Raw genomic sequence first — 27,924 nt, 5'->3', positions numbered from 1 at the left:
AGCCCAGGACACTGGCTTTGGGCAGGCCTGACTTCTACAGACCCGTAAGGAGCAAGGTTGGCAAGTAGTCTGCAAGCTGACATCAAGAGGAATTCCACTGCGGGTTAATCTGTTTTGAAAACAGCTGTTCCTGGTAGAGGGCAGGCATGGTTTTTTTCTCCTGTTTTTGTTACATGAGGATGTTGTGGCCGTTGTGAGCCAAGTTCTGAACGGCACTTTCTCTCCTTGGGATCATGTGCTGATCCTGTTACAGAGGTGTCCTCTCCCCTCTCCTATTGAGAGAAGCAGCCAATTCCTGCTTTGCTTTGAAAGGTTAATTTTCTTCTGCAATCATAATTATGCTGGCAAAGGTTGATGTGACAGGGGAAAAATTATTCTGGTATTTTCAGTCTACAGTTTGTACTCATTTGGCACATGAGAGCATCTCTTTATCTGTGAGCTTCCTTGCCTGCTGATTCTATAAAAGGACCCCCTTGCTTTTTGAATTAGCCTACAATCAGGCAAAAGGTTAACGATTCAATCAGGTTGTTTATCTGGGACTTCTAGGACATGGAGAGCATCCTTAAGACGGTCCAATCCTGCAGCTCTTACCCAGGGAAAGCTCCCATGAGCTTCAAAGGGTGTTTTAGAAGGGCAACCAAAGCACAGATCTTCAGTCAAAACAGGAAGTACTCCGTAGAAATTCCCAGCCCTGTGGTGCAACTAGGTTATGTTTGACCAAGATTCCCTAGGAATTTGCTCAGGATTATCCCTAATAATGATCAGTAATGAGAGCTTGGCTTTCTTCTATTTCATTATTTGCTTCTTTCTGAGTATTACCATGACTAAAGTAATATGCAAGATTGTGTAAGCATGATTTTTCCCACAACGTGGAGACTCATGCATCACAAGATCTCAGACTGCTTAAGTTCAGATATCAATAGGGCAGTGCTTGACAGCTTTCTTCTTTCTACAGAAAAACAACATCATAACTGAGAAATCTTACACACACAGTTACACCAAAATGCAATCTGTTCATTTTCATTTCTGACCCAAAGTGTCTCTTTGCCTATATCACACCAAAGTATATGTCACACTTTATCTAACTAGATGCATTGTAACACTGCTTGGATGATTGGTGTCGACAGGACGAAATTCAGTGAAGCCTGAGTTAGGTCGAGTATTTTTGCTGTCTGCAGGGAGAATTGAAAGCCAAGGTCAGCATCTACACAGTGGTACACTGCTGGGCACCTAAGGATGACAACACAGTTACACCAGTTGACATCAGCTGGCAACCTAGGCATTAGGTTGCCATAAAATCGTACCTGAATTTAGGTATCTATAGTAACTTGTGTCTTCATATGGGCAAGATGACTGAACTCAAAGGAGATCTGAGGTTGTCCACTCAAGGAGGTCAGCAGTACTTCTGCTCTGCAGAACTACATGGCACTATCAGATAAGTCACGCATCCTGAATGAAACATGCACCATTCCAAGGAAAGTACTGGTAAGGGACTGGTTACACCGGGGCCAGTGACTGGGAAAGCTGGTACACAAACACCCTGAAGAATCACACCAACTTTCTGGCTGGGAAGCATGCCCCTGATCCTGCCTCGGTACAACTAGCTTAAAATGCCAGCACTGACCACAGTGGGAACATTATGGGGACCTGAAATCTCAGCAGTTTTCATGGGTCACTCACTCTGAGCTAACCCTCCATGCAGGGGCTCAGGTAACTCCTGTGCTTGGAGGCAGTGGGGCTTCTGTCAGCTTGCCCTTCATATCCCTGCTGACAGCTGAATGTGTTTCATTGTTAGCTCTAGTTCTTTCCAAACAAATGATTTGAACTGAAAGATCTTACCACAGGATCCTCCGCCTGTTGTTGTGGTTTTTATGCACAACTTCTTATCTGTTCTTGATTATACCAGAGGAGGGTTATGAATATTTATGGTTAGAATTTATAATTTAATGCTGTGCCTTTTCTGCTGATTAATTCAAGGACACTTCATTTCTTAAGATGCTCAGTTCCTGAAGAAAACACTTTCTGCTGGACATCTAATCTGAATCCTGCATATTTATCCACTATCAAAAGTCAAAGACAGATTTCTGTCTTCACAGGCAGCTTCACCCAGTGCACTGCAGCATGTGTAGGTTTGCCTGAGTTCCTCAAAAAACAGATCTGAATTCATGCAACAAGCAGCCAAAGTACTGAAGGTATGTTTGTCTTCAACAGCAATGCATAATTCAGCAGTCTCACTGCCACAGCTTCAGATGTTGACAAGGAAGATATTTGATTTTTTAAAATTTGTTTTAATCTGTGAGAGCAGAAGAAGTGAAGAGGCAAATATTCACCTACTTCCTCACTCTGGGCTGTGGTGACCTTTCTCCTCTTTCCCTTCATTTCCCTCCTACAATCTGGCTGGCTTGATACAAATAATAACACATGAAAGAGCAGGAGGCTTGGCTTCCTATAGCTCTGTGTAGCAATCACAAATGAATAAAACTGTGCCAAAAGAGGAAAAACATAACCATTCTTCCAAAAATGCCATATGCCTCTAGCTACAAAGGCCTAGAAAAGAGACCTAAGGATATTCAAATGTATGGCATGCTACAATGTCAAAGATTAAATCTCAAGTCACCCTTCTCTTAGTTCTTACAGAGCCCTCTTTCCTGCTGTTTAAAAGACACATAACAGAAAAGGGCTGACTGCTGTACTTTCTTCACAGGCAACCGTTTTTCAGCAGATGTACAGTTGTTGTATTTATGAGAAAAGAACACCTTACTTGAGAAAGCTCTATCTCAAATTTCTCCGAGAGCGTTGCGGCTATAATTTCCAATTGCTCAGCCTTCTGCACTGGAAAGGTGGTATCCGGCAAGTACACAGAGCACTGACAAGTTCCCTCATCATCCATAGTGCCAGGCACATTGGCAAAGAGCTGCAATAACAAATAGGTAAGGAAAAAAGTGTTAGTATTATCCTTTGAATTCAGTAGCTAATGTCTGACAATAATATGAGCTGTGACAACCATGAGATCAATAACTTCGTTGCTAGACATCTTTCACCTTTTTCTGCCAAGGAACTCAAAATATCTAGCAATTTTTTATGACTCAGTCTCATAAATCTTTCTGAAAATAGTTAAATGATTTTACCATTGGAAAAACAGAAGTATATAATAGTCCTTCCTTTCCCAATCTTGCAGACAATGTTCCTAAAATAACGAAATAATTTTTACAGCAGATAGGAAAGCACACAACAGCAGGAAAATAACTTAGTAAGTTAGGTCTTATAGTTACTGTTGATCTGAATTGATCAGATCATCTAGTCATTTCCATCCATAGAGATGAAAGCACCAAAACAGAACTAGTAATGGGGAAAGTTTTGAAAAGAAAAATGCTCCATTTGAAGGTTTTCAGCCTGCCTTAGCTGACAGACATATGCATTTAATTATGCACAGCTAAAAGGTGATGAATTAAATGTGCAGGCTCAGCCTAAGGTAGAGATACTTATTTTGCTAGAAAATATTACATGTAACATCCACCCACCACAGCCCACCCACCCACATTTGTGGACAGTTTGCAAGGCGACTGCCCATGCCATTAGCATGAATTGCCTTGTCCTGGTTGTTTGCATGCTCAAAGCATCACCATTGGAGCAATGTGTATGGTGCATGCAAAGGTCAGGGCTGCCAATTCATGACCTTGCCATAATTTACAGCCAAAGCACATAATTTCCTATAAGCAATGGGATGCATTCTGAGTGTGTTTGGAGCAGTTCCTTTTTGTTTGTACACAAAACTCTTCCCCGTTCATAAATCTATCACAAATTTATTAATAAAGACATTTGATGTTACTCTAAAATATTCTGGCACACACTTCAATGCAGCTGCATATTTTAAAGCTACAGATTTGCTCTTTAAATACTCTTCCTATAATCTCTCCACCTGCCTTGCAGAAATCCCGGTGTTATTTATGTGTTTTCTCCTCTCTCCCTCTTAAAAATAAACAAGCAAACAAAAAACTATCTACTGAAAACTGACATTGCAGCACTTCTTCCCTTGCTTTTTCACAGTGATTTCAACCAACATCCTCACCACCAAACCAGCCCAGAATATGCAGTGATGACCAGCAGCAAAGCTGTCTCGATCTGTGAGCCCAGGAAGAGAACTGCAGCAAGCAGGAACAATCCCAGTTCACACTTCTGGCAATCTTTACCACAGCCATAACAAAGAGCATGCATCTCATTTTGAAAGAAAGCATGAAAAGACATTTTATCTGTAGTATTCAAGCACGACGGGCCTTAAAACTTCAGTCATAGACAGACTGCCGAAGACATTTAATGTGAAAGGAAGCAAAGAAGTATCTCGTGGCATTCAAGCATTTCCCAGCACATAACTTTCATTGATTTCCCTGCAAGGTGGTTATCAAAGCCAAAGGGTTCCTAAGTCACTTAAATGCTTCTGCACCTCTGAGTCCTCTGCGTATGGGCATAACTGGGATGGCAAGTTCCTCAGCAATAACAAAAGAAACAGATAGAGGAGGGGGAAGAAACAAAAGAAGAAATAAATGTGGTTCGGCATCTTCTAATAAGACTGTTGTGCACTGGCATGCTCACTTTTTGTGCGGAAGGTATTGTATTTTATCCTTTCTGTGTATAAGACAAATGTAACATACACGTGTATGTGTATACCTAGAGAGTATACTATACATAGTATAGCATAGTGTGTACTATACATATGTATATACATTTCCATACATATATAGTGTGAACTATACATTGTATACTCTGCAATAAACTACAGCCTTGACTATATATATAGCCATCAGTTTATCTAGAGATACCATGCTTATTTCATGTGCTAAACAAGCCATTCATAAATGTATTCAGATGATCTCCCCAAAAAACTCCAATTTGTGCATTTAAACTCCCTATAAAAAACAATCATTATATTCTAACATTTGTGTTAGGAGAAAGCCTTGAGTAGAAGGCAGAGCTTCACTGCAGTAATTGCAGCTTATATCTAAGCCAAAAGACAGTTTCCCCGAAGGAGCAGACAGCCTGGGCACACAGAACTGCTTCTATTCTTCCATTGACATTACAAACATTGGGATCATGATGTTGACAAGACCAAGAAGCAATGTTTAGTTAAAAGCCCCTTGGGTCAGCAAGCGCTTCAATCAAAATATAATACCAGTCAAATGACAACCATATACCAAAAATGCCTTCCCTCATCCTGTAGAAAAACGCACAAGATAGGCTGTTACTTCTGATGGAGTTGTATGTTTTTTAAAGTTTAATAATTTATACGGAATGCTTAAAAGAGAGCAAACTGTCCTAGCCTACAGCAAGGACTTACTTGACAGCAACATTTCACTCTGTAAAATTAAGCTGTTACAAATACATATTTGAAGCTATGAAAAATGTTCCTTTCCCACATCCCTTCAATTTAAGGGAGTAGGAGCCTTTTTCGAGTTACTCGGTTTTCTGAAAAATAGGAAATTTATTCAGCTGCCTAAATGTGGACTTAGGGTTACATCCTCAAAACAGCCTAGCCATTTTAGTACTTAATTTCAGCTGCACTGTAGCCCAGCAGCATTCACAGCTCTGAATTAACTACTCCCTCATCCTAAAACATAGAATGGGATCCTCAGAAACCACATATCAGGGACAGAGGCCACAGCAAGGACAGAGACCACCTCAGCTGGGCAAGGAGATGGATGAGATTTAGGTTCTGGTACTGAGACTCGGAGAGAGAGACTCCTGACTCCATTTAACTTTCTAAACCCTCCACTGGAGGCAGAAACTTAACTCTGCCTCAGAAGAGGTACCTCCACACATCCCAGGTGCCACACTAGGCTAGCCTGGACAACGAAGACCTGCTGTCAAGCTGTCTACCATCTCCAGTCTGATCTGGAGCTGTGCTTTGGAAAAACTCTGTTCTTGATACTAGGTTGCAGGACCATTCAGAACAAGTGCGTCCCATTGAATCTGCTCCAAAGCGAACACGTTAAGCAGTCACTGACAGAGAGAGGCAAAGAAACCAAACCCTGAAATCCTTAGACCATGGACTTGAGCACTGTGCCAGAGGCACGGAAATCAGATTCAAGTCCCTGTATCAGCAAATAATTGAATAAAATTTCAGCCAAGTAGAATAGGGAGAACGAAGATTTTCTCACTCCCAGCAACCACAAGTGGGGACTTCTCAGAAGGTAAGTTTCAAGGCCCTGTTTTGGTTTACATGAGAGGACAGAATTGAAAAGAAGTCTTCCCCTTCCTCCAGGAAGGCTGTAACCACCAAACTGTTCGGTACATTGCTATCAAACCCCCACAGCCCCAGCTGTTCCATGTCTGGGGTTGACTTCAGTAGTCACAACGGTCGTGGCAGAGAACTGGATGTGACTTGAGTCATTAAATGACATGGCAGCAGCACTGATGATTTGAGGAATCTGCTACTGCCTAAAATGTGGGATACACAACACCTAAACTCTCTTCCTGGGCAGCCTAAATGATGTACCTATATCAGGGTTAAGTCTCTGAGTGACTGTGTAGCATTTAAAAAATGGGACACAAGTTCCTAATTTTGCTCTTTCCTGGACTTTATTGCAGAACAGTAATGGTTATACCTTTGGGGGAGTGTGCAGGTTGCCAGTCATCTTGCTAGATTGAGTCAGATGTGGAAGCGTCATATTGAGACGAGGGGTCTAAAAAGAAAAGGAAAGCCTTTTTCAGTGTGAATTCCTGTGTATGGAACTGTCCCTTCCCCACCAGCTAGCCCCCATCCTGCAGCTCCAAAGCACTTTGATTTTATTCTTGGAGCCATCCCCAGCAACAGTAAAATTAATTGGCTTATCTGACCTGCTGTTGAGGCAACTAACGTTTCCCCGGGCACATTGTCACTTCACAGACACCTCCTCTTGAAGAAAGGCTCTGTGTGACCAGTGCAAGGCAGGGGACGCGCAGCCTGCTCGGGAGGTGTGAGCTGGGGCTCTGACAGGCAGCCCTGGCAGATTGCATGGCAGTCTAAAATGACAGTACGGTGTCCCTCTGCCCTAAATCCGGAGATTACTGTCCTCCCAGCAGGAATGTCTGCTCCTCGCCACCCAGCCCATGCTCCAGCCTCCCAGCACAGGACTCACTGCCCCTTTCATGCCAAGCTGTCAGGCTGCGAGCTGTGATGGCTGGGACATGTGTCCTGCTCTGCTACTAGCACTACAGAGGGGACAGCATCCCACCGCGGGGAGGGAGCACTGGCAGAAGCCCCCGCACTGCCAGGTCCACCTTGAGAGTCCTACTTAGCAAGGCAATATACGTCCCCTTTAACTTTCATCTGTGTCTGGTGCCGGCCTTCCTGACACAGCAAGGAGACTGGCTGTCACTCTGGCACTGTACTGTGTGTCTCCAAAGGTCTGCTGTGTCCCCCACGCACAGTGTGCACAGCATGATGCAGCATGCTGTCACCCATAGTGGGGTCTCACCACTAACTGGGAACTGCAGCAAGACACCCTCAATGTCAAATGGTGTGACAGACGGAGCATCAAATGGGCTTCTCCTGCAGTGGACCCCTGGGTCTTTCTGCATTTCCCAAATCCCAGCTGAAGCCCAATTCCCGATCCAAGGAATGGTAGGAAAATCCAAATGGCCAGCAAAGGGCAGGTCTATTAAAGGGCACAGTGTAAACAAGCTTTTGTAGGATGGTCTGTCAAATAAACCCATTTGAACAAATATTTGTGTGCTCATATGATTATACTGAAAATGAAGAGGGGCAGCTAGTAGCAATTAACTGTGGTAGGGCAAAAAGCATCACAAATTGTGTAAACTACACAAACTGGGGACTAGCTTAAAGCTAAGCAGACTGAGGAGAAGTGTCTTCCATATTAAGCTTTCTACCCTCAGCTTATCAACATTTATTTACCTCCGTCTTGACTTTTGTAACTTTCCATTCATTGAGCAGATAAAAGCACTTTCCCAGGAGATGTTAACTTCACTGCCTGCATCCTCAGTGCTCCCAAACTTAAAAAAAATGTAACTAGGGCACACAGGATTTTTCTGGCTGGTGACTAAACCAGACAAATCAGAAAGAGTCATTGGAAGCCAAAATGTTTTTTTTCCAAATTTTAACTAAAAAATACCCAAAAGCAGTCACTTTGGGTCAAACAAAGCCACAATGTTTCTGTTTCATTTGCAAGAGCTTTTAATCTATTCTCAACCTTTTTCTTCTGATAATTTATGCCAAATTTAATTTTTTTTAAAAAAGAGGCAGTACAAAATTAAAACAAATCTTTCACTAATGTAATTTTCCAAAGTTTTCTTGTCTCCCTTCCTCCCTGGATTTGTTGTTGTTTTTGTGGGTTAGGGGCCTTTTATTCCGGTTGATGGCTTTGATTTGAACTTTTCTTTTGCCCAAGTAGATACAGTTTTATAAGGGAAGAGGAACGCGACCCCACAAAAAACACCCAGTATGGCTTTCATGTGCCTGGTCACAGAGTGTGACAGCAATCATGCAACTAGGAAAGCCCCCACCTCCCAACTCCTTCCACATCAAAGATGTGGATCCTTTCCTGCTATAAGCCCTTGCTAATTAATTAGAAGCTACACCGAGCATTTAATATCCACTCAGATCCTCACTGGGAGTTGCACTTATCTAACCAAAGGCAGAATTTGACTCTGATTTTAAACCCGTGCCTCACTTTTACATGTATTATCCAGTCCCTATACATTAGTTGCAGGAAGAATGGAGGAATACTTTATAAACTTTCTCCATGCAGAGATCTCAACATTTGCCTAGTAATTTTCCAGTAACCTAAAAGAATTGTCAGCAATCTAAATTACATGGGAAGACAAGAAGGCACCAAAGTTCAGGTTGTAACACCCCCATCTTACCGCTTCTGTTGTTGCCGTTGCTCTAGCCAGAGCATTCATGCTTTGCACAAGCAGCAGCACAGCCACCTGTGCGTGCTTCATCTTCTCAGCCAGCAGATGTGACAGCAAAGGGACAAAGGAGGTCTTTTATAGTAGAGTCTGGGGATTTCCCCACCCAAATCTTAAGGAACTTGTGTGATATTTTTTCAAGTTTTTGGACAAGGTGTCAAATTACTAACGTACAAAGAACATATGAGTTACCATCAGAAATTAACTACATCCAGTTTCCAAACAGGAAAGCTTTCCCATAAGGGCAGTATCTAATCTTAATCTTGGTTATATAAAACATCGAGTGTTTATTTGCTAGGATAGGTAGATAGATATTTCCTCTCACTGTAACTTAGTCACACAAATTCTTATAGATCCATTTAAGTTATGCAGACAATACAGGTCTGAGTGATATTTATTACTTCTTATAGGTACAGAGAAGACCAGGTCAGGTTAGACTGTTCACACACCAGAAACATCGTCCCCTTTTTTCGAAGGCCCACAGACTTTGACAATACGTAAAATGCACAAGGGTCTCTACAGCTTTTCTGTTCCCTCAGGTCTCACATAGAACAGGTGGGACACAATCAATCTTCTCCCATTTCCTTCTCAGTAGGTTTATGTCTTGTACACTAACACTATGTACCCGTTAATGTTTATTCATGTATTAACACTGTGTACCCATCAATGCTTACTCACTCTCTTTTCATGGAGCTGCATGCCAACTGGCCACAAAGTTTCACTGTCCCTGCCTCTAGAGCACTGATCCACGAAGATAAAAAAGGCCACAGGCAATGTCTAGCGAGACCCCCCCACTCTCTAACTGTACCACACTTCCCCGCATGGCAGGCAGTGAGCTGCCTGCAGTTCCCAACGCATCCAGCCCACCACAGGAACTCCCCACTTCCAGCAAGCTACCACCTTGGAGTAGTCAGCTGCAAGCCTCCATCTGGCACAAGACTAAAATTTCTCTGCAGAGTTCTGTGGATCACTCCGAAAATGAGCTAGGTGTTTGAAAGGAAGGTTCCAGTTGGGACTAAGGGAATGGCCATGTCTGTGCACCTGTAAAAGAAGTCAAGAATTCCCTAGACCAAAACATGTCATTTCTTGGCCCTTCCTGCACCTGTATCATCAATGAAGCATTTCCCTTTCCTTCTGCATTTTGTCAGATTTAGTTCTTCTACCAGGTCAGCAACAAAAGGCTGCAGTTGTGTGTAAGTGGCAGAAGTGGTTAGGAGACCCTTATTCCCTTCCAGCGCTGGAGGGAAGAGGTGAGGGCAGGAGCAGCTGTACTTGCGAGCAGCAGTACTGCCTTAGATGAAACCCATCTCCCGGGTGAGGAACTCAGGTGGCTTTCTTGTGTTACCATAGCACTATCAGCTCCAGGTGGCAAATGGAAAAGCTGAGGCTTAGGGCAGATACATACTAGAAAGCTCTTCAGAGCAGTCAGGTCCATTGGGGTAACATGTTTTACCACAACTTCACATAAGCATAAGCCTCCTGACAGATCCACAAGGCTGGCGGCAGCAACTTTGTTGAGAAGTAGCTCATTTTGTAGGGAATGGATATAATACGTTCTTGCAAAAACACTTCTTCACAGAAGAAGCTGCAACTTCACTGGAGGATTACATGGCTAATAAGTCAATGTAAGATAGGTAAGACCTGGAAGGCATGTGATAATGTCTTAGCAAAAAGCACCAAAGCCATGGTGGCAGAGCAAGAAAACAAGTCCAGGCCTCTCCCTCCCTCCCAGCTTGTAGTTCTCTGCTTTCCTGGGGTAAATCACAGTCCTGTCAAGAGAATGGAGAGACTGAAGCTGTAATTACAGTTTCTTTGTAAGGGCTCGAGCCCTGAGCTCCAGTCCAAGAGGAGCAGACCAGTCCACATCAGAGCAGCTATATATAGGCTGTGAACTCTCCTCTGCACCATAAGAAAAACTCTTTGGCCACTCCAGAGCAGATTTCAGGTGCAAACCAACACATATGTATTGCAGATAACTGGCAAGCCTACACTGCCCACCAAGTTAACTCCCAGTTTGCTCTCAGGTTGTGATAGCCTGATATTGCTTAATTGCCGCTTCCTTCCCAGCCTCTTTTTTGGAGTGAATCAACTGATTTTCTCCATACAAAAGTGAGGGAAGTACTAGAAACAGATCGCCCCTAAAATGTGCCATTGATGAGGGTTTGTTCTTTATCAACCCTGCCTGGTCCTAACCAGCCCTCTAAATCCCAACACAAGCCATCCTGGCACATGCCTTGTTATGGAAGTATCACTCTGGTGGGCTACAACCCATGCCTCAGGTTATTTCTGATGCTTCAAAAAGAAAAAAGACCAAAAAAAGCAACACAGAAAAGCAGTGATCACATCTTTGAACCAAAGGGCCCAGAAGAGACCCAAAAAGACAACTGCTTCATCACAAGGAGACAAGGGAAACCGCCAGGCCGCTGTAAAGAAACCAGCTCTGAGGAGGGTGCAAACAGGCCACTTTTCCTGTGGACCAGGCATCGTTCCCAGTGGTGGATGCATTTAGCAGGATAGATGCAGCCTGAAGGGAAAGCATAACACAGAGGCACAGGAAAACCAACCTGACAGTACAGATGCATCTGTATGTATGCAGACCCCAGATGCGCAGCATGCCCCATGCCCCATCCAGGCAGCAACACAAAGCTGGCTGAAGGCAGCTGGCTATGGCACATACAAGCCCACTGGCCTTGCTAAGGCACCTGGAGGCCCACCAGCTACAGAGAGAGCAACCTTGCAGCACACACAGCCACACATGCAGGCTGCAGTGCATGGCAAGTGCAGTTTTGAGGGCAGATTCGTGCAGTCTGCAGAGACAGCCTGTGACTTTGGAGCATGGATCTCTAATCAGGGGAAAAACCTGTTTCCTAAGCGTAACAGTGAGCCTCTGTTCCTTCCACAGCCTGGTACTGCAAGTCACATACAAAGCACAATAGTTTCTTACCAGTTTTTATTTTATGCTTAAAAGGCAGTTCCGAGATAGGAAGCAAATATTAGCTAAGTAATGATAGTTAATCAGGTGCTTTGGCAATTTCTCCTGTATTTCTGTTTGCACATGATCTGAGATCAGAGACAGTGGGGACCTACATTTTTACTCCTAGTCAAACCTTAATTATTACTAAGCAAAAATACCTTCTTTGGATATATGTAGAGCCCTGCATCTGACAAATAAGTCAGACTCATTGTCTGCATTTTAGAGGAGAGAAATTTTACTCATATGTCATACTGAAAGGTTGCACTTATTTAGGAATTTCCACTGAGGAAAATAGTAAAATACAAAGATTTTCCCCTTCTAGAGCTGCACCCACCAGTACTTCCTTGTTGTGCAACAGACCTAGTGGGCAATCCAGGGCAAAGTCCCCGGGGCACAGAACTTCTCTTTGATTTCAGTGGGAGTTATATATTAAAATGTCTGAGTAAAAACCCCTTTGTCTGTCATAGGCCTGTTCAGCAGAGCCCTTCTCAAGACCAGCCTAACTTAAGCATTGTGTTTATTACACCACAGATTTTTGTAATTTATTATTCAACAGAGAGACAGGTGATCCAGATTGTCTGTTCTCTAAAGCTGCCGGCACGGTCCAAAGTCATTGGAGTCAAATATGACTTGATCATGCTTGGTGGCATAAACATAACCCTCTACATCTCAGCTTCCCATCTACATTCAGAAAAGATTCTATTTTCATGCCTCAGAGTCATGTTTTCAGCTTAGGTTCATTAACAAGAACAAGAGGCACTCAACTACTACAGCAACAGGGAGAACATTAAACACGCAAAAACAAAGGCAAAAGAAAGGAGGTAACTTGTCTCAGCTTAGTAGGCCAATGACAGGATAAAGAACTGAATGTAGGTTATGCATCTTGGTTCTATGTATCAAATAATCAACTAATATTTTTATTCTAGCTGATTTTACAATGTCAAATTCTCTCTGAACTGTTCAGGACATTCCCAGGACAGGTGTATGACTTAAACTTTCTTAAAACAAAAACAACAATTAAAAAGAAGATTCAAAATGGGGTGTAGTATCTAATCATGCTAACTTGACAGAACGGTTCAAACAGAAAGTACTGCACTGCACATTACATTTTGCAAGTCTAACATAAAAGCATTTCTACTCTTTGCCTGCAGACACGATAAGACTCCGAGCCTCATGGAATTAGCATTCCAGTGCATGTCGCCCAGTACCCTGTATACTGTGGATTTAGCAAAGCTTGCCTAAAGCTTGTTAAATCCCCCCTCCCACCAAACTATGTATTTCTGAAGTAAAGCCAAAAAGATGGAGAAAATATTAATTCAAATTCATCCTGTGATACAAGAACATAACAGTTAATATTCCTTTTTTTTCCTGAAGGTGGCTGCAAAATGGTTCTTTCTGAAGCTAGCCAGTCTGTGCTTCTCTGGTTATAAGATCATCCTGTAGTGAAACAAGGAAGTTAGGGTGGGCAGCTCTCTTCAGCACGATGCTGTTTAACAATTGACATTATGAAATCCTACTATTTCACGGTGTCAATGTCTGGCACAGGCCTGTTCTACTCCGCTAATCTCTTTACAAATTACTTGCACTTTTTCCCCCTCCAAGTGATTCACATTCTTATGCAATATATTTTGGTGTCATCTATCATAAAGCCCATCTTTTTGGAAGATATTATGCAAATACTTTCATTTAATCCCTTTATCAGTAGAATGTCAGGTTAGTGTTTTAAAAACCATGCCTTTGGGCCATATCCGAAATAAGAAAGTATGAGAAATATTAACACTTAGTTTAAAAAATGATGGTAGTAAGAGTGAGCCTCAGTTTTCTGAGACTGTAGGAAAGGGACAACTTCCTGCAGCAGAATGAGAAACTGAGTACTATTTGCAGAGGGTGAAATTTCCTTTACACCTTTAAAAATGCCACTGACACAAACTGAGGTGATTGAGGTGCCAAAATTGAAAGAAAAAAAATATCTGTAATGTCAAAAAAGAAAGACCTTCACCGAGAAAGACACAAGAGAAAGAAGACAGCAGGTGAGCTACATGCCAGACAGAAGGATGAGAAATTATTACCCACAGATTCTGTGGCTTGGCAGAAAAACTTGTTACTCAGAAACAAAGCAACCTAGAGACTCTTGATAAATTAATTGTGTCTAGCCATAATCTGCCTGCGAGTTCAAAGACAAAAGAAATCAAGGAAGTATAGTCCTTGTCTGTAAGAAGGGGAAGGTAACAGGCAGGAGAGACAGAGGACAGGAAAAGGGAGAGAGCATAAATGGAAACTGACACATTTTCTTAAATAACGTAAAGATGCATGAAAAGCAAAATCTAGGAGAGGTCTAAGTGTGTTTATATGAAACACGGACACCAGTATCAGAATATGCTGGGGTGGTGAGTAAGAATGAAATCCCATTGCAAGGACACTTAAGGAAAAGCAGTAACTACTTCATTAAAAGAAACAAGAACAAAACCAGAGAGCAGGGTATATTCATACAGCGTGGCAAAGAAAGGCAGAAGAAAACATCTGGAAGAGAGAGGGTCAGAAGACATTTGGGCTAGGGAAGAAGTGTACCATTGCATTGGGATTATGATATATTTGCATGGACAGCTAGCCACATGTATGAAGGCAGGAGAAACCTGCATGCACATGCTTTTAAAGAGGAAAGAAGAGTTGCCAAACAATAACCTGTGCCAATGACAAGGCAAGGAGCATGTTGTTGCTGAAAACAGATAACTGTTCCTTCAAAGGCCATCTCAGAAACAGACCCAACATGACACTGAAAGGATATATTAACTTGGTATTATGTTGCAGATAAATCAATTTTCAAAAGTAAAAGTTGACATACAGTTAGGAAAGACCCCAACCTACTAAGGGTCGTTTTCTCATCTAAGCACCTATTTGTTTAGCACGTCAGCACATGGCAGCTGAAACTCTCAAGAGTCTTGCATTGAGTTCCTATCCCTTCTAAAAGCGCATCCAGTGATGAGAATACCTGCTCCTTCAGAAACACTTGTCCTTCACACGTCTCCAGTCCCAGGGAACAGAGGAACATGGTCTGTACATGGTCTAAGTCACTAATACCTATCCAAACACTTACAGGCATCTATATAATACAAACTTAATACAGAAAGGTCCTTGAAACATCTGCTCCACATACCACTGTATCACAGGTCCCAACAACAGTAAGACCTTTATTAAAAAAACAAAAGCCTTTTCTCTAATGCCTACACATGCCTCTGCTTGGTGAATATAAATACAGCCACTTGGCCAGAGGGAAAAGGCTCCCAGCTGCTTTTATGGCTCTGCACATTCCAGGCAAACTGTTGTCTCTGCCAACTTGCAGAGAAGCACCAGCCTCATGCCCCAACAGCCCCAGCTGCTCCACAAACAAGAAATGTGGCTAGCTCGACTAGGAGGCAGCAAGCATTTGGTGATCGCTTGACTAAACATGCATACACCATGTTATACAGACTTAAGGGACAGGAAAGAAAAAAACCTCCTACACAATAAACCCACATCTGAATGATGTAGTCATCTGCTTCTTAATCTTTCTACCTGTTTTGAATCTCAGCCCAGGGTTGCCTTGACCAGCCTAAGGAGGTGATGCGAGAAATGGGTTTTCACGGCAGTTCTACTAATACTTTCCTTCTCACAGATACAAAGAGGATCTCTTCCCCCTACATGGGCCAACCAATGTAAAGTGCAGTATGTTCAATGGCACCAAAAACATCAATGACCACTTGCTCTGCAAAAGGCAGTATCTTCTGGGCTTGGCATGGTAGCAAAAAGGTCCTCCTTCAGGTCTTCATCTTCAGCCAGATATCACAATGAAGAGGATATAGAAAATATCTGAGCTGGAATAAGAGATGAAGAAACTTACAGACTATCAGCTGGATACAGCTGCAGCTTTATTTAGCCATTAGCATTGTGAATACTTTCACATTAATATTAGATATCCCTAAGGAAACCCATAACATGTATTTCAAAGGCTTCATTGCTCCCAGGAAAGGAGAATACTGTCATGCCTCTCCTGTGGCATGCACACAGAGTTAAACCGACCCTACACCTACTCAGCCTCCTTGGAGCATTACATCATCAGAGCATTAATATATCCAGGATCAATGTCTGGCCATTGTATCTTCAAACAGCCTGACATTGTGCAGCACAGACATGCTGCATTCATATGTAAGATAGGCTACATAGACTCTTGACTATGATCAAACAGACGAGATGAGCAGCTATTCACATCAGCAGTCCCTTCTCTTCAGCTAAATTCATCACTCAGGGATCACTGAAAAGAAAGCTCACACCCAGATAATACTTGACCCTAGAAAAGAAAGTCATCATTTCATTTTATAAACTATTCAAATGTTCCATTTTGCTGTACCTGTAGACTTGGACATGTGTGCTTTGAGCTTTGCAATGGACACAATAATCCATTCTGACCAGATACATACTTTGCGTAACGGTAACTGCAAGCGATGCCAAAGTAGCCCTGCTCTCTTAGAAATAAATGGACCACAGGAGAATGTACATATTGGGCAGCATGAAGGAGAGTCATGCTCAGAGGTGTTCTCTGCAGCTGATTGACCTGAACTCTAACTACAGTGGTAAACCAGATTTCTGCAGATCTCTGGAAGGATAGGCTCTGTGTCACCTGCAGTTGCTATTATGCAACTCAGCCTGCTTCTCAGAACAAAGTAACACATCTAGTTTCAACTTTTTAGACAACTATTGCAAAAGAATCTGAAGAAAACAGAGTGGCCCAAGCAGCACACCCTCTCCCTGTCCCAGGGACCCTTGGGGAAGGCAAGCTTTCCTACAGTAATGCTCACACTATAACATGCACGCTAATTGCTTTCCCCACTGTTGACTGTTGCAGGCTTTCTACAGGCTCTGGAGTTTATTAGTCCAATCCATCCTGAGCTGCAGTGGGCTTACTCCAGTCAAAGTGAGAACACAGGTAATGACCCCTCTGTTTGGGAATTTACTAGGGCAAATGCCTTATTTTCAGTCCTTTGTAATACAGCCAAATTTCAAGTGTCTGAGCTCAGTGCTTGCCTTAATGTTTTGTTAAGACTCAGGAGGACCAGAACAATTTTTCGTTGCTGTTGCTTTGAGAACAAGGTTAAAGGAGAACAGACAGTTCTCCTGAATGCTGTTTTTTGGCAGAATTCTGAACAGCCTCACTGGCTTTCAGAGGAACATGCCATTCAAATGAACCTAGTGCAGGGACTGAAAAAGCTCTCTTGTTGATCTCTAGAAAAACCCAATCCAATTTGGCCAAGTTCAAAACTGAACTTTTACAGAAAAATAACAGCACTATGCAAGGCCACTCATACAATGACGGGGGAAAGAATGTGAGTCTACAGTGCCCAAGACCCCAGGGTGAGCTACTGAGCCACACTACCTCGCAGGCATCTTCTGACACATCTCTGTGCCTGGTTAATCTTGCTGCAGCAGTGGAAGATGGTGCGACATCCAGCTGCCCTCCTGCAACATTTTAGCACCCCTAAAACAGAGTCAAAGGCACGGAACGTGCATCCTCAACCACATCCCAGTTCACAGCCTAGTGTAACTTGTCAGTGAAACTGGCTTTGTGCTAAGACGGTACCCTTTGAACTGGAGCAGTAAAACTTGAATGAGCCTGTATTCCAGTCTGCTATCTGCCACCCTGGCGTGAACTTCTGACAGAATGGCTGTGATAAATAGCAGAGAAGGTGGGGAAGTGATAACATCTTGAATTGCTGTAGGTTGAATTGCACATGAACATGAGTTGAAATACTCACAAAAGCTTGCAAATGTAATTCAGAACACATGGCATGTTCCCAAGGGCTTGTTTATAGACAAAGTGTATTTAGGCTGAGATAGTGTCAACTTTAAAGAAAAATAAGTCTTTCATCAATGAATTCTTTGATAGGGTCTCTTATTTCAAAATAGGAGTGACTTAGTCTGAATTAGTTTAAGTCCACTCTGACTGGAGCTAAGCTAATTCCAAAAACCCCATACTCTATCAATGGAATTAGAGCACCTGCCTAGAGAATGAACAGCTATTAATAGATCTCTGTGTAGACAGGTCTGGAGCAATTTCTCAAAACACATATCAAAAACAGGTAAGAATGTAGTAGCAGAAGAAAAGATGGTAAAAAGAGAAGCAGAGAGAAAATCCAGGTTGGAAAAAAACCCAGAATTATAATATTCACTTATCTAGCCATTAATTGCTGTAAATGCACTTCTTTGCATGCCTTTCTGAATAGTCAAGAGCAGTATCTGCAAAAAAATATGTTTTTTCACAGATCCTGCCTGTGGAACCTGTTTTTTCTTTACAGTTTGGATTTCAGCTTCCCCCTGAAGGTAAATGAGTAGCACGTCATAAACTTGACAAGGACCCATCTGCACATCTACATATTAAAAACTCAGTCCTCTTCCCAAAAGACATACCCCCAATCACTGTTTTAGCGGAACAGCAACTAATTTCCAATAGCCTGTGGAAGTTTGCCATAGGGCTTGGAATTTCCTGCCAGGCTGGTTTCTGCCAGTTTGTGACAGCAGTTTGCACTGCTTTATCATTATGATCTCACCAGGAGTCTGAAGCAATGGTAAAATGTAGTTACACAGAAATAGACCTTATTTCCTCATAAATACACTATATGACATCAGAATAGTTCGTTTTGCCCACAATAAAAGGAAGTTCACCATCACGAACAATTCTGTGCATTTCTCCATAATATTCATAAATTAATCCTCTAGATTTTCTGTTTCAGTCGCAGTTTTTAAAGAACAGCATTAACATCCTAGTCAAACAGGATCTCAGTTCTGATCTCTTCAGTTTTTTAATTAAAAAGTAGGTCTTCACCTTTCTTACATATTAGGTTATAAACTCAAAATGAAAGTAGAAAGTCTAGTGCTCCTTTAAAATGCAATGAAAGTTTCTGAACTCATTAGTTTTTCTTTTAATTGAAATAACATCGCTGCCTGGGTTGCTTAAAAACAGGGGTGAAACATCCATCTTCTTACACTCCTTGTTCAGTATCTGCCCATCTGGACTCTGTTCTCATTATCAGAAGTACAGCAGAGGGATGTCAATAGAGCTTCACCAGTGCAGATCTAGGGAGAAAGGAGATTAACCCTCACCATCTGCACATACCAAGACAACCTCAAATCTCTGATAGCCAAGCGCTGGCAGTTCTTGGCATGACACTTTCAGAGGCTTCTGCCTCCAACTGTCCACTGCATCACTTTGCTGGTAGGACCACGTGGTAACACAGCAGAATGTGTGACACCCCCTAAGCCTTCTCCGCTCACATCTCAGCATCTCTGCTTAAATGGCTGGAGGAGGCTATGTCTGCATGCGGGTTGTGCTACCCTTTCTTTGCTGCCTCTTTAGCTGCAGGGGGGCAAAGCAGAACATGAGGCAGGACCAGCAGTGGAGAAGTGGCAAGTAACTGCAATGCCTCCCACGTGAGTGACAGCAATGGACCCAAGCCTGCATGAAACGGGGTGCGTGAAAGGGAACGGGAGCATCTGAGGCAACACAGCTCTCAGAAGAACAAGGCACTTGCGAAATGAGTATCAAAAGGGGACTCACTTCCACAGCTGGTTCAGCTGAACTCACCTGTGCTACCTGAGCCAGAATGAAGCCACCTCACCAAGCCCGGTAACACCGCTATCTGATGGCAGAACACATGGCAGGTGTCAGACCATAGGAGAAGAAAAGCATGGCTGAGAGATGCTTCCCATTTCCCTGCTACACTCAAACCAAATGCTCTATAGATATTTTACAAACAGCTTCCCTTCTGTTGGATTTGCTTGCACCTGTTATAATCTAATTAGGAGGAAATTGGAACTTATTTTGCTCACATCGTAAACAGAGCAACATAAACATATAAATCTTTCTCTTAAATTCCTTTTTCTTCTTTCTGAAATGCCAGAAGACTGCCCTGTGAACCCAATGTGCAATTCTCTTTTGCATAACATGATGAATAATGGATCAAGCTTATATCTACCACAGATGAAAATCATGCCTTTCTGAAATCCATTCACTGCTTCACAGAAACCAAATCCTCTAGGTGCTATACATTTCGGCTGTCATAAATCCATGTAATGGTCTTGTGCATGACACTATTCATTTAGACCACCAATTTAGTTAAAATGACAGATGTGAAAAAACCACATGTAACCAAACAACTCCCCAGCGATCACACAGCTGCTGACGCTGAAGGGACTATGTGCTTTATTCAGCGATACTCAGGCACTTCCATCCACATTTACCACCTGCTGTCAATATAACGTCAGGTGGAGATGTGCAGTTCTCACTCAGCCTACCTCTTTTTATTCAAGCCATTCTCCTCAAGGTTTTTGCAAGCCAATTAAGTGCAGTAGGCAGGATCCTGCACCCAACGACCCTGTGGCTCACAGGAGTCTCCCCACTAGTGGATCAGGGCCCAAAGACCAACTATCAAAGATGAGGAAATCTAGCAGCTGATCCTACTTTCACCTCTTTCTTTGCCCTTGTGTGTATTAAGAATAATTCAATGTAAAAACAGAGAACAGGCCAACACACTAAACAAAGGGTATTTATTAGCCTTATCTCTAAAGTCTAGCTCCTGCCTTTTACACTACAGTTCAACGGTCCTTATTCTCTAAATAGTCCTGGGCATCCTCAAAGTAGCTTAGGGACCTTCTCAAACTCAGCTAGACAAGGTATAGCAAATCGGGCTGTTAGGCCCCTATTCAGCAATGCCCTTCAGCAAATGCTTATGACCTGTTCATGTAAGTGGCCAAGCGCTTTGATGAACTGGGCCTTTAAAAAAGGAAGCCATACTTCAAAGTCGCAGTGTATATCTCTAAATTGAACATATGGCTCTTAATGCTTTCTGAAAGGCTTTTGTTTTACCATCCGTGTCGATCTATTGCACAGTATCCAGTTTTTCTCAATTTTTAACATAATGAAAGTCATCAGGAAAAACTAAGCTTGCTTTTCTGATAGAATGAGCAAAATGTCTTCAGCTTATATTTCTCTTTGGCATACAACAAAGAACAACCAGAGGATGTGCTTTCTTCACAAAGAATTCACCATTGTCTTGATATGAAATGGGAGAAATATATGCTTTTCTGTTCAAATCACTATAAATCAGCTTTCATCGTGGACTTTGTGCATAAAATTAGCCTGCCCAACCATGTAAACAAATAAATGAATCAATGTAACATTGTTTTTATATGGCATATTGTCATCATTCATTAGTAATTTAATTCTGTATGTGCTCTGCAGTTTGATAGACAAGTTGTGCACAGGAAAAAAATTAACTTTCTTAAGACTTTGGCATTTACAGCTAACCTATTAAATTCATATTAATGTGTCAAAATAAGTAATCAGCAACTCTGAAAATCAGGTCATTCATTTTTGTGCCTAAATATAGATCTAGATGACTAACTTTAGGCATTCACAGTTGAAAAATGTTCATCCAAATGTGTCATTAGGGAGGGTTGAGTGGATTTCTAGAAGAAACACTTGAGAGAAAAATTCTAAACGATAACAATTTAGATGATAAATAGCATAATAATTTATTATTCATATAGTTCTATTGGTGTGCCTGGCATTCTAAAGGCAAGAGAAGAAGTACAGCTAAATAGGCTATTCTAAATTTACTTTAAAGACTAGAACTGAGGCTATAAAGATTTAGAACACAATTACTGGTGTTCAGCTGATTGTAGTATTTTTCTGAGGAAAGGATTTATGCAGCGATTTTTCTCCTCTGCCATGAGAAAATAAAAGGTAAGATGATACTTGTGAACTTAGAAACAGACAGAAACATCATCAAACAAAATTTTCTAGCTTTGACCTAGATCCATAAAGATATTCAGATGTTTAATTTCTATGCCCAATTTCCCACTGACATCAAGGTGAAAACAATGGGAAGCAGGGGTGGGATTCATCTCTAAAATCCATAAAAAGGAAGGTAAGGTAATTCCAAAGAGTGACTTACATGTCATTAAGGTAAGTGTCTTTGTAAGATTTGTGATATGATGCTCTTTCTGTTAATTAGAGAGGAAGAAAAACAACCAGATTCAACTGGGCATCTGACTTTTAGAGGTGAAATAAATCCTTTTCTTTGTGCCTACATCAAAGTTGTGTTTCCATATTTCTTTCACATTGAAGCACTCAAAAATTTCAGCATTGGTAGCTGCTGAAATCTAGGAATATTCAGCACACCAAAATCCCATGGCTTTGTAGAAAAATGCATGATCACTCATGACAAACTATAAGATATTTTAGCAGAGATTTTAAAAGGAGGGCCAAAAAGTTTTGCAAAGGGAGCAGTCATGCTCTTGGTAAAGTGAAAAGCAAGTGTTCATTTGAACAGAGGGGAACAGGTACGGGCACTGAATAAAGATGTGCTCCTTTTTAAAGACGTGTTAAACAACTCGTATGTTCCTGGTGAATCTCATTCCTGGCAGGCTGTGTAGTAAGCAGATAGTGACCATCTGAGTTTCATTCTGTGCCAATTTCTGTATCTAGCAACTCATCCAGTTAGTACAATGGATTGCTCATCCTAAGGGTCTAACGGCACTAATGAAAAGCTACTAATCAAGTTTAAATGCAAAAGAAAATACATTTGAGCAGAGACATTCACAGAAATAATAATAACTGCCCATTCTGCAAAGAGGAAGATGGATGTTAACAGGGCCTTTTTTCAGTAAACCACTCATTTCTGTCCCTCTAGCGAAATGTGTCATCATACGTTACAGAGAACCCATTCCTTTTGTGTCCAGAGAGAAAACAGTTACAGTGTAAAAATTTCCCGTGAAGACAGCAATGAGGCCAGAATCTGGCAAACACGTTAAATTTGCATGCCTGGATTACATTTAAGAAAAAGTGTCTACAGATTAAATTCCATCTGTGCTACCGCTCCCTGATATGAAAATGGCAGCAAACTACGTCGGAGTCCATCTTCAACAGTGATGCTTGAATCTTTGTGGAGTGTTTTTAGTCTGGTCAACATAGATGGCAAAGCTGAGAATCAGGCTCTGGTGACTTTAAATGATGTAGCCACCAAATCCCTTCATAAAGAAGAGAAGCATGAGATGGTTCAGAGAGGTTAAATAAAACAGGCTGGATGGATCACCTCTCTTTCTCCCCCCACTGGCAGTAAAACCTAGAAGCTAGCTGTCTAACTAGTTTAGGCTAGACACCTAATTTTTAGACAGTTACATTTAGGTAAGGCCAATGCAGAGAATATAGCCTAAAGCAGGGAATAGCCCTGAAGCACCAAGGTCCAAAAGATATGCTGAAAGGTTAAAGCTGGATATGTGGGGAGGCAACTCAGCTCCTTGCTACCTCATCTGCAGAGCTCCCCCCTTGGCCCTGCTGTGGTAAGTCCTTCACATTTAGTCCACAGGAACACAGCGGGTTCCCCAAAGAGTGGTCAACCAGGAAAATATATGATTTTCACCTGGATCTGACGGCTAGCCAGGGCAAAAATAGCATGTTCAAGTTTGAGAGGTGTGTCTTGCTGAAACAGAAGTAATTCTTACAGTCTGCTTCCTGAAACAAGAAGAATAATAAAAACACATGCAAACTTCAGCAGTAGTGAGGCAAACCAATACATGGGGCATACATATAACTAGCTTCACCATCACCAAACCACATGTAAAGGCCTGCTACCCTCGTAACACAGCTAAACAAGCCATGCATCAGCCGGTTACCATATCTGAAAAGCAGAGGCTGTCAGCGGTTTCCTGACATCTCTAAACTTCTGCTGGACTGCTACCATGCCAGCAGTGCCTCTGTCTTTGTACAGTGCATTTCCCACCAGCAGGTCATACGGTAGTATAGCTGGGGAGGTTTGATGGATACAATGCCAGCTCCTGATGAGCCTCATCACCAACAAAATTGACTACAATTGACTACCTTTCCACTGCTCCCAAGAAGTCCCTGATGAGGAACTCCTACTGGGAGCTGTCATTTTGATAGAAGGCATCAATGACCTGCTTTCTCTCCCTGACACCTCTGGCAGAGGTCCCACTTCATTCCATTGTCTCTGCATATCCTTAACAAGAAATATTAAACTCTCACTTTCTCAGAGTCCTCTCCACTCAGGCCCTCCTTCCAGCAGGGTGAAATACCAATAATGAGACTGAATAAAATCTTTGATGCAGTGAATATGACTTTCCTTACAACTGCTCAAGAGCATGTACAAAAATAGGTTTGCATCCTGCAGCCTCCATCAGGCCCTATCTATGACAAGTATCACGTGTCAAATGTGGCAAGCCACCCACTGCCCATGATAAAACCAATCAGATAAGCAGCTGATCTCACAAATAGAAAACACAGTTTGAAAACTGTAATGTTATGTTTATAGTAAGCCTATTATGGAGAGCATAGAGAAGTTGTATTTAATCATACTACATGTTTTACACCATTTTTACTAACTTTTCTCATTTTACGGACTGGACCATTTTTGACCACTTACAAAGGCAAATATCCTTCCTTAACCTACTCAGTATCAATGGAGAAACAGAATAAAGAGAATGTTTGCAGTTTATGGGTACATCTGGTGATGATGCTGCTCATGAGCCAAAACAACATTATTTAATTGAGTGCCATCTACCTCCAGTTAAATACACTCCCCACTGTTCCCATGCTAAAGACCTTGAAACTGGGCATATTTGAATTAGGGTTTTAAATTTAGTCCTTCTTGTCTTTCCAGCCATTTGAAAAGAAAATTGTAATTTATAACCTTAATGGGTTATTCTACGACCAAGCTGCTACAATAAAAGGAAGAAGTCTTCGTATTCATAGGGCCTTCACATAGTTAGAGCATGTAACCTCCATGACCTGCAACATCAAACAAGAAAAGACAAAGCTCAGACTTTTAGCTTTTAGCTTTAAGCACTTTGAATCTACAATTAATTCAATTCTGAGCATCTGGTCTTTTTAACCCCTTACATTCAAAGGTCATTTGATCTTTCAGCAGTCAAGATTTGTCGATATAACAAACATCATTTCATACTTAGTAAAAATGGAGACCAGCTTGTGATACAGAAGATTGGCTATAATGGGTTAATATGCTTTTCCAATCCATCCTGTTATTTACAATGTCATTGAAATGCTAAAAATAATTTTAAAAAATTAATTCTGATCATTTTTATGACACTTCTAGCAAACATGGTATGGTGCATGACAGAGTTTACACACTCTGATGAGAGTTACCAATTTACAAGTAGTTCAAGCTGTCTTTTGTCTGTCCTTCAAGCGTTTATCATGGAGGTTAGTTTGGTGTGACTGGTTTGGTTTGAGCCACTGCTACTTTCCTAACTCAGTCAGGTCCTGGTGCCGATGAAAGCAGGTCCCTGCTGCCACTGAATTCAATAGTAGAGTCCTGATATCTTTAGCCTGTACAAATAATTGGCTGAGAAACAGTTGTGTCTGTATTTTCACACTAATATTCTATGCAGAGATTCATCCGCCTCTCAGAATCCCAATGCGAAATTTAAATCCAAACTTCAACCCATTTCACTGATACTAAGTACAGCGTGTCTTCTTGGATCTCTGCTCAAGATAAGTGACAAAACCCAGGTTTCTTACCCAGCTTTTTCAAATATAAAACTTTCTGAAACAAAGTCTGGAGGTCTTAGAGTCTGAGATTCATTTTAGGCCTATTTTTAATTCTCCAACATTATGAAAGCATTTTTGTGACTCTGCTTCAAACACCGAATGAGTCAACTTGACATAATTCAGAAATGAACTCTTCCATTTAACCTGTAAAGCTGGTAACTATAGAAGAACCACCACTCTTACAAACATTTAGGCTTTGTTTAACTAACTCACTGCAGCCCATTGGACTATTAGGTGCAAAAACTGTAGCATTGGAGTTCAGCACCTCATTTACAAGGCCGGGAGAGAGGTAGGAAAGAAAGAACCAATTTCACCTAATTTGAGACAGCTCACTGAGGTAATAAATAGGGAATTCAGTAACCTTAAATGATTTTATACAATGAATAAAGCAAAGAAGATAACTCCAGAGAGCAACTCATGTTAAATCACTCTTAACTGGCATTGTCACACACCCCCAGCCCAATACTTCAGTGCAGGATTCATAAATAATACCAGAATTGAGTCATCTTTTTCAGCTGCTTCTTGATTACCATTCACACCAGAATTAGCATATCAAGGTAGGAAGAAATACATGAATATTTATTATCTCCATTCCTACATGGAAGCTTAAACGAAGAATTTGCAGGAATCTGAGGGACAGACCTACAAGTATTATTTATATGCTTAAGCAAAACCTCTGAGCTAAAATTTTGATGGTGCAGTGATAACTTTGAAAAAGCGAGAAAGCCATGTCTATGAGCATATTATTTCTGCGAGGTATCATTGAAATAATGGCAACAATTACCCTGATGGCTGTACTGACAATAAGGGCAATCCATGGAGCCCTTGAAAACAGGCAGCTAGGAAACAAGGGGAAGAGTGCAGCTGAAGCGGCTGAACAATGTCAGCACACATGAGGCAGCCAGGCAAGTATTGCTACGGGGACACATGAACTCCCAGGATTTTCTTCCTTTCACCCTGAAAACTTTCAGCGGCAAAAATCCCAACCACTGCCCAGCACCTCCTCCCCATCACCAAGCCCTCTCTTCCACCTGTCACTGGCCCAGAGAACTTCAGGGAAGGCCCCACCCGTGGCTATCCTGCTATCCATGGGCACTGGCATTCCCACAGAGAGGTTTAAGGTGTAAACCAGTCTGTCTCTATTATTGCTCCCCTGGGTCTCAGACAGCCATGCATAACCATACACACTGTCTCAGCACCATGTGTCCCTCCTCAGCCATTCCAATATCTTAGAAAAGAATAGGAAAGGCAGTGTACCACTGTGAGACTTCACTGATTTTCCTGAAGAGAGGAATGACTATAACTGAGCAGCTTTTCAGAGGTGTCCACCATTCTCAGGTGACCATCCTTCTCCATTGATTAGAAAGAAGGTGTTCCCTGCAGGAGAACAAGATTATCCCTCCCTCCCAGGCACAGGTAACAAAAATTTATACACATCTGCGCTCAGGTTAGGTAAATACTGTAATCATACTGGATTCCAGCTCTAAATATTTCACAGGGGTACAATAACGTTTTATTACATTCTTTATAATTGTCCTATCATGGAGAATCCCTGGCTGATTCCTGCATTTTGCCTAGTAACCTCTGAATGGACTGAAAATAATGGTATGTATTCACCACATCAGAGCAGCTGGTCCACCTCAGACCAAGCAGCACCTGTTTTGGTTCTAATAGTGGCAAGTACAGAGAGTATGAGAAAAGGGAGTTTTCCAGGAAGGAGGAAGAAATGGAGAAGAGAGAACATAGAGAGGAAAAACAGAACAAGGAGGGAGAGATGAGAAAGAACATCACTGAAAACAACTTTTACTGCAGCTTAAGATTAATGATTGTTCATCCACACGCACTCTACAATCTGAGGTAAGTAGAAAAAAACTGGAGACGCTACTCAATAGCCAGTGTAGCCCTCTGCAGACATAAAAAGTAGTACGCTGATGTTCCCACTCAGACGTATAAAACCAATGTGATGTATGTAGCTTTTAAGTGTTGGTGTGGTATAAAAGTTTTATTGCTGCTTTGGCTTCAAGAAAGCTACAAACCTCAGTTTAGGAATTGCAAGCCCCTGTAAAAATGGTTATGAAAGGCATTTTTCCTAATCACGTTAGCAAACCCTTCTCTCCATTTTCCTTCTCATTAAAAAGCTTAAATATTTTACAGCTATAGTGTGCAGGCTTATGTCCAGATTACCCTTCATTAAATGACTTTTACAGTAGCTGGATACAAGCCTTTTCTATTATTACACACCAGCTAATTATGTCTCCTTTGTTTTCATTTCATCATTTTAAACAAAGCTTTTAGGGACCCAGCCACTCTGTGAGAGGTGTTGCCAAGCTGAACACATTTCCAGCAAATCCCAGCTGGCCTGAATTCATTTCATCTGATGATCTTTGCAACATGAAGTAGCTTTCTGTGGGAATTAAAAAAAAAAAAAAAA

At 41.7% G+C, this 27,924-nt stretch overlaps 1 protein-coding gene across 1 annotated transcript in view; it reads right to left on the bottom strand.

The window, feature by feature from the left end:
- The window catches only part of OLFM4 (olfactomedin 4), a gene marked incomplete at its 5' end in the record, with an annotated part of 102,245 nt that overhangs the window by 50,327 nt on the left and 23,994 nt on the right, over positions 1 to 27,924 (bottom strand). Inside the window, 4 exon segments of the mRNA XM_080376090.1 lie at positions 2,762 to 2,914; positions 6,600 to 6,677; positions 8,857 to 8,982; positions 8,986 to 9,037. Coding sequence (XP_080232216.1) covers positions 2,762 to 2,914; positions 6,600 to 6,677; positions 8,857 to 8,982; positions 8,986 to 9,037 — 409 coding nt within the window.

The sequence above is a fragment of the Falco punctatus genome, assembly GCF_963210335.1.
Source record: "Falco punctatus genome assembly, chromosome: 2".
NCBI lineage: Eukaryota > Metazoa > Chordata > Aves > Falconiformes > Falconidae > Falco > Falco punctatus.
Note: the sequence above shows the minus strand (reverse complement) of the source record. Positions and strands in the feature narration are given on the sequence as shown.